Consider the following 17,852-nt stretch of genomic DNA (forward strand, 5'->3'; position numbering starts at 1 on the left):
CGTTCCTCACTGCTGTGTTTACATTTAAACCACACCTGCTTCCTCCACACAACTCGGAATGTCACAGCACTCCTTCTCAGAGCGTTGAGGAGAAGTCAGGGAGTTTATTCGACTAATTTCTGGAAGGATAGTCCAATAGAAGCTTTTTCTAATCTAGAGGTATATGCCTGAGACTTAATCAACACCTAGAATCCAGGTGAAATGAACCTGTGCACACTCAATTTGTCATGTACAATGTTTCAAATGACACACTCTTGGATAAGACTTATCCAGAGGATTTTTTTGTCATTATTAACTTCTTTTTTTTTTTTTTTTTTGGTTCTTACAGACTAATATTAGCAAATCTCTAAGTAAATTACTATAAATGAGATTCAGAAATGCTCATTGATTGCTTGGGATGAATTGTCCTGCAGGTAATTTGCCTCTTCAAATCATTCAATTATGACTGCTTTATGCCCTTATCATTGACTAATCATATTGGTTCTGCACTGCAAACTGCAGAACCATAAAAATGCAATAACATAGCGAGCACAGAATACTAAGCTAGTGTGGGAACACTTTGAGGATTTTGGTGCCACCTACAGTCCAATTACATTTATGCATCAGGACCTTTTTGCTGATTAAACCACGTGACGAACTGAAAGGATATAATCCAATAAAACGAGACAATTAAATCATACGAACAAGAATACTGAGATTACACATGATCTTAAATCTAATCTTACTCGTCATAATAGAACTGTTATTAGGTAAAACGCAGTATGTGCATGGTTGTTAAAAAGTATGATGAAATTCCTATTACTGGCAAAGAAACCTTTCTCAAGAGACTTACAGAGAAAGTGACATCGGTCTACATCCTGCTATTAAAAATACCACATGATTTTTAGGAATAAGGGAAATCAAAAAGTGAAGTTAACATCTATCCCTTCTCGGAATCAGCATCAATTTGATGTTGCTTATAAATGTAATGGGTGTTTCTTCGACTAAGAGCTCTTTTGGACACTAAAAAATATACAATACACTTTTAATCTACTAACAACAGCAAATATCTATCCATCACGATAATTAATTCTGTCATTTCTGTTTTTCCCTAAAATCTTTTTTCCACCACATCTCAAATGATGTATTTTCATCTATAAAATTATGGCGGAAACGACATTTTAAACTTATTTTAAAAATAAAATGATCAACCTCTAAACCAATTGTATGTTAAGGTTCATTTCTAAGGTGGTATTTTATACAACCTAAATACACAGAACAAAATTCAATTTTCACACTTTTTGAATATTTTGACACATTACAGCTTATAATGATGCACAATAAAAAAATATTATCTACATAAGTGATAATAACATGTGATATGTGGGGAAAGAATCTATTTCTCATAGAGTATGTGATCTCAAGAATTCACTTCATTGACCGTTGTCTCCTTGGTAAACAAACAAACTTTTTAAGTAAAAATAACAATAAATGCAAAAACAAATTTAACAGAGAGATTGTGTATCGATGTTAATATCAGCACTGCCTTATTTCAGTCAGAATGGAAAACAAGTGCCAATACTTTTTAAGTCTTCTAAGGGACAAAAAAATAGTGGCCAGTAAAATTTGCTTTACATTTTTCAACTATAGCACAAAAAGAAGAAGAAAAAAAGAGAACTGTTGCAATGGTTTTAAAGTTAAATTTTTTTAAAAAAAGGAAAAAGTACAAATCAAGTAAAATCAAAATACAAATACATTGACAAAGATCTTGGTTTTGTTCTTTCTTGAATAAAAAGTGGATACCTTTGCTCATGCTTTTCACATATTAATGTAATTCATATATTGCTAATTATTACTATTGTTTTGTTGTTGAGGCTGCTGTTATTGTGATTACCATTTTTAAAAGTCATTTTACAATAAGCAGGACAAATAGCTTCCTGAAGTTTAAAAAAAACATATGGAATGATCATTTGAGCACTACAGACACCATATACTCTCACTTCCCACTACATTTTCTCAAGTGATCCAGACATCACATGATCCGTCAGACTCTCCACATTTACCTTAGCGTCCTGTCTTTGAGCACTGTTTGACAGAGGAGCCCAGTTTATCCGCGAGAAGGAACGGGCTAAGGTGGCAATACTGGAAAAATGAAAACTATGATTAAAAGTAATTCCTTTTATTGCTTCTATTAAAAAAGAAATATAACTTGTAAAGTAAACCTTATTTACCAAAAGATAATGAATAAGCTATGTGCACAATACAGCACATTTACCTGAGGAGTTCCGCTCTGGTTTGGATCTGGAGTGTCTAACATCGTAATATTGAAGTCTGTAGAGAAACGTGTGTTCTTGAGGATGGCGGCCATCTCTGCATCCACCTCCACTGGGACATTCGCCTGGAATCGAATTAGCAAAACCGACCACTGAATAAGGCATACTAACATATTAAAAAAGAAGAAGTAGAAGGTTACCTTGAAAGAATGAGAGGCATCAAACTCAAAACAGTCAGCACAGTCAGGCACGGTTCCTTTATATGTGACCAGAGCTTTGCTCTTGATGGAGTTTTGAGGCAGTTTAAAGATCCGGTAAGTTCCAGATGCGTATTTAACATCACCTATGATACGTCCCAGGTCATAGCATACCTAGTTAGAATTTAAAGCATCTGCCTGCATCCACGTTACATAAAAGCACAATGACAATGCAGTTCAGCTATAATGCTAGCACATACACAAACAAATTGGTAAAAAATAATAATAATTAAGAATAAAAAAAAAAGTAAACAAGTAGGTTACCAGTCTTTTTTTGAAGTTCAGGATTGTGAACCACAATGTGACTGCCTGCAACCATGTGGGGAGTGCTGAAGCCTATGTCCTTCATCAGAGCGATGAGATCTCGCCAGTAGAGGGCGCCGGCCATTCCCTCACCTGAAAGTAACGAGCACCAGTGGCGTATGTTTGATTTTGAAATTGGTGGGGACGGGGACATCAATATATAAATATATTTTAAGTTTTGATTGAAATTATTGCTAGGGATATATCAGTGTCACTGGATATTGGTAGGGACACGTCCCTATCGTCCCTACTAAATTCTACGCCCCTGACGAGCACTCATTTAAATCCACTTCTTTGGGCCAAATCAAATTCTCTTTCACATGGATGAGACACATTTCATAAGTTAGTGAAAAATGCAATTTCAATTAAATGTGTTTCAATGTGGACCAGGGTTATATATAGTATGTATATACTGTAAAAAATGATATGATCAATAAGTTATGACAACATATGTTTTTACATTGTATATATTTCCTCTCGGTAAGGTTATTAGTCAGTTTAGTGACATATCTTACCACCTGTATGCAGATGATATCCAACTGTATTGCTCCTTTAAGGAAACTGAGTTGTTTAAATTGTCCTCTTTAATTAACTGTCAAAAAGTGGTTATGTGAGAACTTTTTGCTTCTCAATTCTGACAAAACAGAAACACTAATCATCGCCCCTGAAAGTAAAATCCCAAAGACAATACAATATATTGGTGACTTAGGCTCGTCTGTCCAACCGAGCCTCAGGAGCTTAGGTGTTGTCTTTGAGTCAGCTATGTCCTTGGAGCTTCATTTGAAACAATTAGTTAGAAACTGCTTTTTTCAACTGAGGAACATTTCAAAATTAAGATCATCTGTGACTAAAGGTGAGTTAGAGATGATTATTCATGCATTCATCTCCTCCCGTTTAGACTATTGTAATAGTCTTTATACGTGTTTGAGTAAGAAGGAGCTTTATCGTCTCCAGGTTGTTCAGAACTCTGCAGCAAGGCTTTTAAGAGAACACATCACACCTGTTTTAGCATCACTTCACTGGTTACCAGTGCAGTATAGAATTCATTTTAAAATAAATTCTGGTTCTTACTTTTAGAGCCTTGCATGGCCAAGTCAAGTCCCTACCTACATCACTGACCTGATACAGCTGCACACTCCTACCCGGAGTCTCAGGTCTTTAGGTCAGATGTTATTAGTTGTTCCCCGTACTCATTTTAAAACTAGAGGGGACCAGTCACTCCAGGCAGTGGAATGCTTTGCCTCTTGTTTTACGTTGTGCGAACTCAGTTGATTCTTTTAAAAAACAACTGAAGACTTTGCTTTTCAAGCAGGCTTTTGGTTAGTCGAGGGTTTTTTTTATGGTTGTTTGTAGTGTTTGTTGTTTTTATTTTGGGGAATGTATTTAAATTGTTCTTGTATTACATTTTACTGTGAAGCACTTTGTGATGTCTATCTGTGAAAAGTGCTATATAAATCAATTTTACTTACTTACTTACATTGCTTTAACTCATCAAAATAAGTTAAGCAATTTCAACTATTTAATAAGTTATACAAGACAACTAATTTTCAATTTCATGTAATTTCAGTTGATTGTCCTTAAAAAAAATTAAGGAAACAACTTTTTTTTAACTATTTGCCAAGTAAGCATTTCTCATTTTCATTTAGTTTAATTTAATGTACGAAAATAACTAAAACTAAAAATTTGATAAAAAACGAAATAGACATGTATAGAAAATAGACATATAAACATTTGAACTAGAATTAAATAAAAAAAAACAAATTAAAATATTAATAAAAATGATATTATACTTATCTGAATTATACTAAAATAACACTTTGAACTGTGAACCCAGTGAGAACTGATTTTGACATCATTTTGTCATTATTTTCCCCTCTTAATAAATCTTAAATCTAAACAGAATGCACGTTCTAAAATGTAACAGATCAGAGAATGTCAGAAAACAAAAAGAAATCAAGTTTACCCCACAGAACTGGATCTTCTTTGAAAGAGTCTGGAACTGCTTTGCTTGCATAGATGTCACTGTAGTACAACTCTCCACCCTCCTATGAGATCATTCACGTATAAAACATAGCATTTGTAAGTGCAAGACTTCGTAAAGGGTTTTGTTGCAGAATGAGGGGAAATTATCTATATGATGGAAATATCTCACCTTTAGAACTTTGTAAGCTTCACTTATCACAGTTCTCTTATCTGGGCACAGACATATTACACAATTTGACCTAGAAAAAATAATTGGCCTTTTTTACAACTTTTGCACAGGCAGATTAATGATCTACAAATCATTGAAAACATCATAAATGACCCAAGGATGTGCATACACAACTACATCCAAAGAGTTGTTCTGTATCCCTGCATCACTGAGCTTCTCCATGTATCCTTTCACAAACACAGTGTTTGGTTTTGAGTATCCAAACTTCTCCTGATGGTACTGGATATATTTTTGCGAGGCAACAATCTAATTATGGAGCAAACACAAAGGTTAATGGTTGCACTTTCTTTCATATTGATTTACACGTTTCAATTATACCATTTATACATTAGTTAACACTTATTCACAGATATTTAGATTTTTGAACTACCATTTTGTCCGTCATATCCAGTCCAATGACATGACCGCTCTCCCCCACCAGTTTACTGAGGACGAAGCAGTCTCTCCCCGATCCACTGCCCAGATCAAGAACCGCACATCCTTCCAGCTTCTCTGGAATCACCAGGCCACAGCCAAAATACCTGCAGATTTATTTTCTGTGCATTACTGAAAGGAATCAGGCAAAACTAAAGTTTTAAGGCACAATCTCAGTGCTGCTGCTGTACCTCTTGCAAACATCCGGGTGGACTAGTTTCAGGGCTTCACATGCACTCTTGGCCACGGGTCTGGAGGGCATGACACACGCAGCATTGGTCTGTAAGTCATCTGAAGTCTCCAGCCGAGACCCATAATAATTCTGGAAGTAATAAAGAGTGAATCTTTTTTTTTTTCTGGTAGAAAATATATCAAAAGTAATTTATACATACTGTAAAAGTTTCTCCAGGAGGGCTTCTACCCCCCATTGCTCAGTTGGTCATCATGAATCCAGCAGAAATAATGCTTGGCTATTTTTTAATGTTCTTATTTTTTTATTTTTTTATCACTATTTATTTTTAATATTCCTCATTTAATGTAACAATTCTGTGAAATCTACAGTTAAGGCAAATATTACACATACAAATCTTGATCAAATAAACAATCAAATATCACATGCCTCAAGTAGGGTAGTAGCCTACTTGATGAGGAACATGATTTACATGATCTTACAGACTTCAGATGAGCAAAGTGGAATCAAACAGCTCTGGTCATGTGACTATGTGTACATGTTCACATGAAATCAAAACAGTTTGAAATGTTTTAAGTTTATTTTATAGTGCATAACTCATAAAATACATTGTCGACTCTTAGGCCACTCAAGCGCAAAAGTAGCCTATATTAGATCATTGGTGTAACCGATGGGATTAATTATGTCGCTGGTCGCGTCGCTTCATTTGCAATATAAACATGGGGTAACACGACGTTGTCACCGCTTACCTTCACGTTTTCGTGAACAGCAGAAGACATGCTAAGGGGTTGTGGTTTACGCTGAAAAGCCAGAGTCCGGAGAAGTGTGGTAGCGTGTTTCATAAACGCAGTTATGCAAATCAAACGGAATGTAGTTGTAGGTTCGTGAACGTCTTCGAGTTTGTTAGGGACAATGACCCAAAATCTAACGGATTAGTGTATTGCAAAAAGTAAGACTGACTAAACTTTAATCGTTATATCTGATTGTATCCAACTTCAGGGGTAAAGTCCTTGCAGATCCTGGAATGGATATATGAATTATCAACGCATGTTCTATCAGAACTAACCACTAGAGGACGCGCCTGGTCCATAAATTCATGGCACACCTTTCTGCTATTACCGTAAATTACAGGCGATTTATTACTAGCTATGTTTAATGACTAGTGGGTAGAGGTCCCTTTAAGTATCTTCCAGACAAATTGTGGAATATTTCACCTTTAGTGTAAGACTGAACTTATAACCTTAGCCTATAATAAGTCTGTGATGATTTGTCAAATATAATGTCCAGGTCATCAGGACAAACATCTGTAATTCTAATAAAGTGTGTAGGCTATCTGAAGTAAACTATGGATGAAGGTGGTAGTATTGATGTCTTAGCACAGTTAAAAGACAGTAGTGTGAAGAAGAGGCCTGACATGCTGTGATGAATGCAGACATTGTTACTCTCCCGTGTGTGTGCATGCAACTGGAAAACTCTTCCCACAGTGTCCTGCTTGACATTAAGCAGAATCAGTCAGCTGTGACCTTACTCTGCCCTCAGAGTCCTGAGCCTTTTACCAAACAACAGCCTGTACTTTGATTAAAGGGTGGTCCGTCCAAGTATGTCTGGTTTCACCCCCTTGTAAGCAAATATCTGTGGGACGAGTCTGAAAGGCCTTTGTTGTCAAATACGAGACATTCTCTGTCATAGAGATGAGTCATAGTCATAGTATTTTGACCTCAGAAAATCAATAAAATAAATTTTACACTCTATAACTAATGTATAATAAAGTAATTAAAAATGCATGTAAATTAATTTCAACATGAATTATTTTTAAAATATATGTTATGCTCATGAATGATTAATAAAGATTATAAACAAATCAATGTACATAAATGTAAACATTTATTTTCTTACTCATTTCTGTGTTCTTAAATTATTGTTAATGTTAAGCATGAATTACCATTGTGTACGAAATGTTCTATATAAACCAACTTGCCTACATGCATAAATACAGATTATTTCAAGCCTATTAAAGGAATTGTATGCTATTTGCACACATTCACATGTAGCCTATGGCATCCGATTTGATAAGTTAACCTGACTGTTTATCAAAGCTCTGTTTTTTTATTCCGTGACCCTTTGTAAGTGCATGACCACTGTACCGCAGACCGAGACATCAAAGCCAGTGTTCTCTGTGCGCCATTTCCACCCCCTTCTGTGTTCTCTGACAAACGAATAGTTGTCAAGCTCCAAAACTTGACCTCGGTCTTGGTCCCAGACTTATTTGTTTAATTTCTGTTCCTTTTTTTGTAGTCAAGGCAAGCAAGAGGTTATTGTCAGTTCAAGCCTGACAAACATCTATGCTGGGAAGGGTTCGCTGCCAGACTAAAGGTTATGAGAAGTTGAAGGAAAGGGTAATCTTTGGAAGATCAAATAAAGTGGAAGTCAGAGGAGGGGAATGTGTACAGTGTCACACAGTCTGCCTTTTCCTCAGCAAACAAAACCCCACTGTTCCACTTTCTGCCCTACTCACATGCACACGCACCATCTCTGAGGTCTTTTTTAACCTCTGCTGCCCTTTTGAACTCCTCAGACCATCTAGTTAAAGCAAGCTATTGCAACCATTCAATGTTAGTTATTTCCCTTTTACCACAAGAACAATGTATACCGGGAGAGCATCAGATCCTGCTGTGTTTGACTCAATGTTCAGAGGGTTTACACAATAAGGTGTGTGTGTGTGTGTGTGTGTGTGTGTGTGTGTGTGTGTGTGTGTGTGTGTGTGTGTGTGTGTGTGTGTGTGTGTGTGTGTGTGTGTGTGTGTGTGTGTGTGTGTGTGTGTGTTATGTACTGTGTACTTGTACAACTATTTTTGTGAGGACCAGTTTTAGACCACCAAAGTGAGGACAAATAGAGTAAAGTGAGGAAATTTTGGCTGGTCCTCACTCTCTGAGACCCCTGTTTGCATTAAAACAAGCATTAAATTGTGTGTGTGTGTGTGTGTGTGTGTGTGTGTGTGTGTGTGTGTGTGTGTGTGTGTGTGTGTGTGTGTGTGTGTGTGTGTGTGTGTGTGTGTGTGTGTGTGTGTGTGTGTGTGTGTGTGTGTGTGTGTGTGTGTGTGTGTGTGTGTGTGTTTTTGTGTGTGTGTGTGCGTGCGCATGCGTGCGTGTGTGTGTCTTTTTACAGAATATATAATCCTTGGTCTAAAAAAGGCTTGAAAGCCATCAGATAAAAGTTACTTAGATCTACAATACGGGATGTTATTCTCCGCGGTTCATTTCTGCATTGTCTCTCTCCTCAAAGTAATCTGGCATATCTAATGTGAGATATATGTTCATGTCATTTTCATAGGCATAACTGGGTCACATGAAATCTCTGAATCTCGGAATATGCATGATCACACACACAGATTTCCTTGTTATGAATCACAAAATAAGCCACATGATATGATATGAGATAAATTTCACTGCTAAATCTAGTCTAAAGATGGAGGCACCCCTAGACGCATACTTCGCATACGTTTGTGCTTAAGGTTACAAGGCCTGTTTAAGTGGAGACTTCAGGGATAGGGGGCATGAATGGGCTGTAAAGGAGCCAAGAAGTCATATTCCATGCGAGGAGTTCAGAGAGCCATAAATTACAGGTATGATTTAGAATCACCCGCTTAAGCACAAGGGGCATTAGCTATCATCGGCCAAGCACAGCATACTTTTTATGTACTGTTCCACATCGGCGGATTCATGCCAACTGTGCAACTTTCTTTGATCCATCAAAAATGCATGCAAGCTCTTGTCCAATTACGAGGAAGAGGATCTGTAAAAGAAACTCAGCAGGAATGTGAAGTGTCCTCCACTTAATCAGTGGCGCAGCTTCTTTACTGACCCTCCCGACAGCACTTTCCAGTTGTTCAGAGCTTTATCATCCCTTCCTTTACAGGCAAAATGATGCATTTTTAACATTCAAAGCCAAATCAGTTAGTATAACCTGAAACTCCAAAAGCTTTTTTTTTTTTTATTCACACTCATGTACAGCACAAACCTCTTTTTTCTTTAAGTTAATCCCATCAGCTCTCACTTCAGCCACCCCCTACCCCCTCACTTTGACACATAAAAGGAGGTGTAGGCCTACATTATATGACCTAGTTTTGGAGGAAAACATAAAAGAAAGCTCATATTCAAAAACAGGCGTGTGTGCTTCTCCCAGCTTTGAGCATTAAAACCCCTCGTGCTCTGCTGCCCGTCAACGAAATATGCATGTCATTTTTGAGCTCTTAAAAACTTAAGTATTTAGATGTGAGAGAGCAGAAGGTGAGGGAATAGGATTTCTCTCCTCCGTTTCCTAAGAAGCAACCCTGTAGGCCCGAGGCAGGTTGCTCTTTGTTGCAGAGTGTCCCTTTCTTACAGAATACCTTTTTACAGTCCACTGATCTGTCTTGATGTTGGCCCCAGTGATGCACGAGGTCATCTCTGTCCTATCACTTCCTCTCACATCTATGTATGTCACTGCAACCGGCAGGAATTAAGGTCATGACTCAGGGCCCAGCAGATAAAATTTAGGTCAACAGCAAAGTTTAGTCAGCCAAAGGAAAGGTTTTTATGTACAACCAACATACTCTTAACGAATTCCTCCTAACTTACTTTTTGCATGCAAGATCACGTTTTTTTGTGTAGTCTAGAGCCATAAATTGTGACAATATAGTAAGAAAAAAAAGCTCTTAGCAAGACAAACGACAGTTTATTCTGATTGTGCATTTCAGAACTTTATTCAAAATCTGTGCAAGTAAACACCCAAATGAAATGTATTTTTAGAAATAATGATACACAATAATACTCAAATGTGTTGCAGTTAGCCTGCATCAAAACAATATTTTAAAACCAATAGAAGTCTTTGAAGCATCAGTGTAATCCATCTTTGTACTGTACAGTACGGAACATGATTGTTTACCTGTTTGTTTGGTTTTCTCCTTGTAAAAAATAAAATTGAGTAAAAACAAAATAAATATCTTCATATGCACATTTGTTTCAAAAGTTCAAACATTTTGCCCAGCGGTCTATTTCTCATGACAAACATACAGATCACATTTTTATGTATTGGGCTCCATGACTATATATATATATATATATATATATATATATATATATATATATATATATATATATATATATATATATATATATATATATATATATATATATATATATATATATATATATATATATATATATATATATATATATATATATATATATATATATATATATATATATATATATATATATATATATATATATATATATATATATATATATATATATATATATATATATATATATATATATATATATATATATATATATATATACATATACATATATATATACATATATACATATATGCTTAAGACTTTGAATTTCCCCATGTCCAGTAATACATAGGAACCTTCTCATGCATCTGCATGCAACAGGCAGCAGTGTACTCTTAAATATCTGACATAACACAAAATTTTGCAGAACAGATTATCATAGTTTAATCAGGAGACACATGCAAAAGAAGGACAAAAATCATCCTCTAAAGTACATATTCACATGGCATTTACTTTGAAGTCTCTTTAAGAAATTTCAAAACTAAAATGCTTTTCATTCATACAAAATAGCTGTCTTTCATAAAGATTATGCTATGTACATAAATATAGTTTATAACGAGTCTTTAAATTGATGAAAAACAACATGTCAAATGTAAGACTGCAAAACATCACATGAGCAAACATTTCTGTGGGAATGGCCTTAATATCACAAACACTCCCTTTATTAGATCAACATGTCTATTAACATGACAGACAGCTGAGATTGGGATGATTTGTCTCAAGTCGATGCAACAATCTCTTGCATAATAGAACAACATTTTATGACATGCTAATACCAAGACCTGTTCATAAAATACACAAATACAAAACATATGAGGGGGGAAAAAGCAGTCATTTGTAGTAACTCTTGTGATTTTCATTCATCATCTTCTAGAGTATTGTAAAAACCCAATGCTGTCTTGACAGGTAAATGCTGAGAATGCGGAATAAAGAATAAAGCACATCACAACATTGTTTTCAATGGAAGAAAGAGATAAATTAAAGAGGAGATTGATAAAGTATACACACTTCACATACCATATAGATATCAAGACACCATGTTTTAACACTGATGGATTCATATTCCATATTATCCAAACATGAAGATATACAGCTTTAAAACTGCTGTTAGTTTATCCGAACAATACAGAACCAATTAGAGATGCCTATCTTTTTTTAAAAGGCCGATTTCATTTACTTCAATGTATAAATATGGTGACAAGCCTTCCAGGCATAGACAAAAGTAACAATACATAGTTATTTCTTCGTTTCATCATGGTAAATTGAAGAATATTCACTAACAACTGTTGAGGCACAATCTGTTTATACAGATTGTCATGTGCATTGTTGCATCATAACTCACTGCCTGAGGCCAAAAGTCTAACCATGTGTGGAAAACGGAGTGGGAACTGATATTGTTACGAATACATGAGGGCAAATCTGTCACACACCTTTCATAGAAACCGTATTTCCTTTGCTGCTTAGAATGTAAGAAAGAAATCAGCCAGAAAGCAGTGCTTAGAAATATTCAAATTAACTTTGGTTTCATGGTCTTTTTGTGAACTAAATGACATGTAATTCAGGTGAAAAATGTGTGATGCCTCAATAGAAACAAAAGAAGCAATAAGGTAAGTTGAGAGAATAAACACATTTCTAGTTCAAGCACAGATACTGGTTCACAAACTCAAAACTAGTACTTTTTTCAATGACCCGTGTAGCCGTGGTGAGTCACAACTAAGTGTTCCATGGTAATTCTGTGAATTTTGTTTCAAAGTTCAAAGGCCTCAGTATTACCTGACGACTCGTTTTTGACCTTTGTCTGCATTTGTCTCGAGCCTGCCTCCAGCCCCTCCCCCTCTTTAACCAGTTGTGCATTGCTCCTCTGGAGCATATAATACAAAATAGGGTTAGTCTTGGTAAACCGAGGTGAGTCTAGCCCATACTTTTGTGTTTGATCGTCTCCATTAACCATCCTTGCAGGGCCCTTCAAATCCTTTATGATGCTGTAATCGATTTTTGACCTCGCAGGCTCCTGCTGTGTAAAATGGGAAGATTCTTGCCTATGAACGCTTGCTTTTTTAGGAGATGCATTGCTGGGGCTCAGGCTCTGGTGAAAGTTTTGAAGCTCACCTTCATTACATGGTTGCTTGATTGTATTCCCATTCAGCACAGCATGTGACGATGAACTGAATGTACCCCTGGGCTGAGACAATTCCTTCAAGCAGTTGTCTGAAAGAAGCAGCTGCTTTAGAACATTGAAACTTCGGTTTTCATTAGACTCATTTGGTGGAAATTTAGCTGGTGGACTGTCTGCCTCTGGGGGGCTAGATGGGTCTCTGGCCTCTCTTGTCTCTCTGGTCTCTAGATGTCCAGCAGCAAAACAACCACTGTCGTCTTCTTTTATGATACCAGAATGCTGCAAATCCCTGGCCTGGTGACTCGAGGAGTTATGATATTCTAGTTCTACCGAAAATTTCCGCTTCTTTGGGATCGTTGGTCCCTGGATTTCAACTGATTCTTCTTTGACACAACCCCTGTTCAGGTCCTCTAACTTGTTTGGCTGAAGGGTTTTGTTGGGTCGTTTCTTTAGGAGGTGACAGAGAAGACCATCTCTGGTGGAAGCCTCTGGGGACAGTGGTTCTTGCTTGATGTTTTCGTGAGAATGATAACTGGTGCCTTTTCTAGGCTCCAACCCTGAATTCTGGCATTGCTTTGATATTTTGTTATAGTCATACATATGACCCTCATCAACTGGCTCAGTTTTTATTGTAATATCCAAAGGAGGACCATTTGCTTGGCCTATTGCCTGATGTGTTCGGTTTTCCAAAGAATTGGTCTTGCCATGTTCTCGTTTTCGTTTACTGCCTACCTTTTCATTCTGAGGAGCATTGCCCAGAAGAAGCTGAAGAACTGTACGTCTTTCAAGCAGATTCTCAATTTCTGAGACATGCTGTGCTGCTTCAGGTGCAGTTGAAGTTTTTGCCTTGGCCTCTTCCCACAGTGGGTTATTACTTTGAATTGGCGCAGTGAGTCTTTCAAGTAAAGTTGGAGGATGGTTAACTTTCAGCTCTTGGGTCATGAGTTTGATAGGGGGTAAAGTTGCCTTCGCTGGAGGAGAAATGTCAGGGTTTTGTTTTCCACACTGAGCTAAATTCTGTAACAGTTTACTAGCACTAAAGGCAGGTTCTTTTACTCTTACATCACTTGTGGATTGTTTTGCTTTACAAAGATCTAAGGGGACAGACTGAGAATGGGGAGACCCATAAAGTGTATATGGAGATGCACTGCTGTTGGATTCTCGGCTTTGGGTGTACGTTGGCAAAAGTTTGGGACTTCTACAACTCAATCCACAGTGGCCACTAAGTTCACTTGTGTCGTTACACCTAGCTGTACTGAAAACACTCTGGCTACTTGTAGATGCACTAGTGACCTTAGGGATTACATCATGCAGCAAATCTGGATTATCCAGACCTTTGTTTGCTCTCTCGTTATTTTTGTGATCCAAGAGCAACTGTAATAGAGTGACCTTGTGATGAGGTTTCATCTCTGGACATGCATCCACTTTGACAGGTGGACTCTCAGGCTTCCACCTATTTAATGAAGACTCTGGGATTCTGTCCAGTACAGGTGAGGACGAAGTAGATACTGGTGTTTGTACATTTGTTCTGCTCTTTAAAGAAAGGTCAATAGGAGAGCAACTAGAGTAAGTGCTCTCAGCATCACTGCTGTCTTTTGTTAGACTGCTGTCAGGGTTTGAGTGCTCGCTGTCTGAAAAAAGCGGAGAGGCCAGAGTGCCAAGGGTACAGAGGTCATCTTTCAAGTGACCCTGTCCATTAATTCGCTGTGAGGTGTTGTGACTGTTGAGAAGCTGAAGTAGGAGACTGCTGCAGTTCTGTGATGGTCTGCCTTGTTTCTCAAAAGGTCGACGCTCCCGAAAGCGATGTCCTGTCCGCATGGAACTTTCTGTCCTTCTTTGCCCTGAAGTTAGGCCTGGACTCTGTCTGCTGGAGCTTGTTGACAACAGTTGTGAAGAAGGTATTCCGTTCTTGGTGTGTAAGAGGCTTAGTCCATGAGACTGGCCTGAAGTTGTAGGTTGTTTATCTTGTGTCTGCTGTGTGGCCATGGCTGATAGTCTTTCACTAGCTGATCGTCCAGAGAGTTGGGTTTTAAGGGCATGTTCTCGAGAGTACTGTTGCAGGTGGGCCTCACTGGAGAGCAAAAGAGCCAGTTGACTACATGCCACACTTGGTTTGGGTGATGGAGCGGGACTGGATCTGATATTTACCAGGTTTGCCACGGCTTTTAGGCGCTCTGTACAAGATAGAGACTCTGGAGATGGGGAGGGAGTACTGTTCTGCAGTGCCTTAGGGGATTCTGAAAAGCTTTCCTGGCTAGACCGTCGACGTTGATAAGGCACACTGTTGCTGTGATTCTGCATTTTGCTCTTGCTCACTAACCCTTTGAGGTGGCTCAAGGCAGGTCTGTGGCAAGGCACATCTGCACTGTCCTCTTGTGCAGGCTTGCTTATCTGGCAGGGGGCATCCAGTGGCCTCAAGCCTTGGATAATCTGCTGTGGCAGGGTCACGTTTTGAAGTCGAGAACTGAAAGACTGCAGCAAACTAGCTAGAAGTGTACTCTCTCCTTTATCCTGTGAGGAGCCATTCTGGCCACTGTGGTGGTCTTCACTTTGCCCGTTCAGTGAAACGGAAGGTGCTGTTCTCCGTTGAGTCTCACTCTCTGTCCAGGCCTCTGAGTTGAGTAGACGAGCCTTTCTGAGGTGCTGCGAGGCTCCACAGTGGGAATTTGTTCGGTTCTGCTCCTGTCGAGTGCCATTGGGCTGTGCATGCTCTGTCCCGCCGTCCTTATTCTTCTGCTCTTGGCTTCCACTCTGTGTTGCTGCCGCACCCTGTCCTCCTGCTACCTGATGCATGAGTAAACCTTCCAGATATGTTAATACAGCAGAATCCTGGTGTGTTTCAGGGCCAGGCTCTTCCCCATGAGTCATGTTCAATACTATAGTCCTTTGTATGGTTGGCCACTACAATAGAGGGGGAAATCGTTCTCTTATGTTCTACCAAGAGACCTTACAGTTTTTAGCTTCCAAACCTTGTTTTTTTTTAGGTAAAAGTAAGGCCTAATGTAGATTCACAAACCATTCCCCCATACAGGAGGCAAGACTATTGTTTATAATCATGTTTGCCATTGTTAAGAAAAGTACAGGATTGTAATGCAGTCAAGTCTTGTGGGATTCCATGGCACTGGTTCTGTACTTCAAAGCTCCAGGGTTGTGAATAAAATCACTGCCACATCTGTCCACAAGGTCAGCTGGTGACGGTCCTGCACAAAAGAGAGAGAAAAACTATTAATATTATTAGCTAAATTTTGCATACCACACATTGTATTCAACAAAGCAAATTCATCTAATATTTAAGAAGCAGAATCATATTTAACATGTCATATGTTGATAAGTTTTAGAGGCAAAAGACACTGTAAATGTGATTAAACAGCAAGTTATTTAAGATGAAACTTAAAAATGATCAAACAAGCAAGGCCAAAAAATCTAAATGCAAGTGTTTTGACAGCCATTTCACATGAAAAAGTCATAACCAAAGATGGACCTCTTCATATACTGAAAGATTCACTCAAGACTTTTATCGTATGACAGCAATTACAATCTGTTTCTTGCCTGGGTTTAATTTTTTCCTTCTCCAGACTCTTAAGCAGTATGAATTAGCTTGCCGAATCTCATTAAAACTGAATACACAGGACTTTAAAGACTACTTGATTGATTTGACAGACATTAGGTAAAAAAAATAAAGCAGAGTATCCTGAAGAGTATTAAATGTTTTGACAGAATTCTTGCCAAGATAGACCCACAGAACTGCCAGTTGAGAACTCAATTCTGTGTAAGACAACCACAGACAGCTAACAGGTACTTTGGAACTGTCTTTCCATATCATCTACAATGACTGACAGGTTAAAAAACTAAACCAAGATATAAGCAAAAATGCCACAGAAAGTGACAAAAATTGATGTTATTATAAATAAATAAAACACTGTTTTAGGCTATATCTCGTATTGCTGATTTGCTGCAAACATTTACTACATGTTGCTGGCTGCTTTTACAGACATAGGTTAAATCGCTTAAAGGTTTTAAGAAATGGCTAAAGTTCCTTGCGATCAGACACCTGTGTAATGTATCTCTCTCTCTCACCCTCTATGCAGTCAGTGTCAGTGCCCGGAGAAGGAACACCCACATAATCCAGCCTAGTCCTTCACTTCCATGTTACCACAGTTGCTCTCACTACATCTCAAAATATACCACCCCTGGATCACACAGTGCCATTGGCTCTGTAGAATGACACATTTTTTGTGTATATGCGCAAGCCTGCTCAACGCTATACTCACCACACAACTCACTGAAGTACAGTGAAAGTCACACACAAGCCTCTTGGTACACCAATACCACAATTATGTCTACACATAAGAAATTGAAAACATAATTTGAGATTGAACTGTAAGCACTTAATCATGGAATACACACAAGGCTGACTTTGTCAGTGCTCTATGATCAGAGTGAAGGTCAATGGCTACGGTTGATTTGTTCTGCTAATAATTGGCACCTCTGGTTGTTCTACTTTGGCTGACAGGGAGTGGACAGTACGGGATGACCTTATCAAGCTATCGGTCACAGAGATGTCAGAGTGACAGGGCCGAGAAACTCCTGTGCCACCAAACTAAATACCTCTAATTTGGAATAAAGCTACTGCTAGAGACAAATTACTGATTGTAGCCTAAGTCTTAGTAAGACATTTTCAGCTATTTGGTAATGGTATGGAATAATACTACTTGTCAAATAAATAGTTAAGGAATTTCATTAAAAAATTGGTTGGAAGCTGAATCAGACTGTGAAAATTAGTGTGAAGTTTTGTCTCCTCCTGACCAAGCGTTATATCTAATGTGTCAAAGACTGGAAGAGGGTAATTGATTTGGGCCAACAACAACAACACTTCGTCCTATACTTGTGTCAATAGGCCACTGTTGTCCTAATCCAATCAAAAGAGGAAACACAATACTGACAACTCCTTCACTCTGTTAAACAGATAAACAATTATTTTAACAC

At 38.0% G+C, this 17,852-nt stretch overlaps 2 protein-coding genes across 3 annotated transcripts in view; both read right to left on the reverse strand.

The window, feature by feature from the left end:
- Positions 1-1,016: 1,016 nt before the first annotated feature.
- Positions 1,017-6,548, reverse strand: zgc:153372 (uncharacterized protein LOC767695 homolog). The gene is made up of 10 exons (XM_056271207.1): positions 6,378-6,548; positions 5,630-5,760; positions 5,395-5,545; positions 5,134-5,270; positions 4,965-5,034; positions 4,776-4,857; positions 2,774-2,905; positions 2,453-2,595; positions 2,255-2,377; positions 1,017-2,121 (listed from the first exon to the last, which is right to left on the reverse strand). Exons 1-10 carry the CDS (start codon positions 6,468-6,470, stop codon positions 2,044-2,046), a joined length of 1,140 nt encoding a protein of 379 aa, XP_056127182.1. The 5' UTR covers positions 6,471-6,548; the 3' UTR covers positions 1,017-2,043.
- Positions 6,549-10,340: 3,792 nt separating this feature from the next.
- The window catches only part of nrip1a (nuclear receptor interacting protein 1a), a 40,661-nt gene continuing 33,149 nt past the window's right edge, over positions 10,341-17,852 (reverse strand). Inside the window, exons 2-3 of one of the 2 annotated variants that reach the window (XM_056271206.1) lie at positions 10,997-16,066; positions 10,341-10,702 (exon numbers count right to left, since the gene is read on the reverse strand). In XM_056271206.1, the coding sequence (XP_056127181.1) occupies positions 12,498-15,734 (3,237 nt within the window). In that variant the 5' untranslated portion in view covers positions 15,735-16,066 and the 3' untranslated portion in view covers positions 10,341-10,702; positions 10,997-12,497. Of the gene's footprint in view, positions 10,703-10,988; positions 16,067-17,852 lie in introns of both variants that reach the window. The other variant, XM_056271205.1, reaches the window with a different exon arrangement.

Source organism: Rhinichthys klamathensis, unplaced genomic scaffold (assembly GCF_029890125.1).
Source record: "Rhinichthys klamathensis goyatoka isolate OS25496 unplaced genomic scaffold, OSU_Roscu_1.1 h1tg000311l_1, whole genome shotgun sequence".
Classification (NCBI taxonomy): domain Eukaryota; kingdom Metazoa; phylum Chordata; class Actinopteri; order Cypriniformes; family Leuciscidae; genus Rhinichthys; species Rhinichthys klamathensis.

Bases quoted from the DNA above. Each gene is read 5' to 3' on its own strand.
- zgc:153372 (XM_056271207.1), bottom strand. From the start codon at position 6,470: ATGAAACACGCTACCACACTTCTCCGGACTCTGGCTTTTCAGCGTAAA. The intron at 5,546-5,629 runs GTACAGCAGCAG...ATAAATCTGCAG, and splicing joins CACCCGGATGTTTGCAAGAG to GTATTTTGGCTGTGGCCTGG. The intron at 2,906-4,775 runs GTAAACTTGATT...CGTTACTTTCAG, and splicing joins AGAAGATCCAGTTCTGTGGG to GTGAGGGAATGGCCGGCGCC.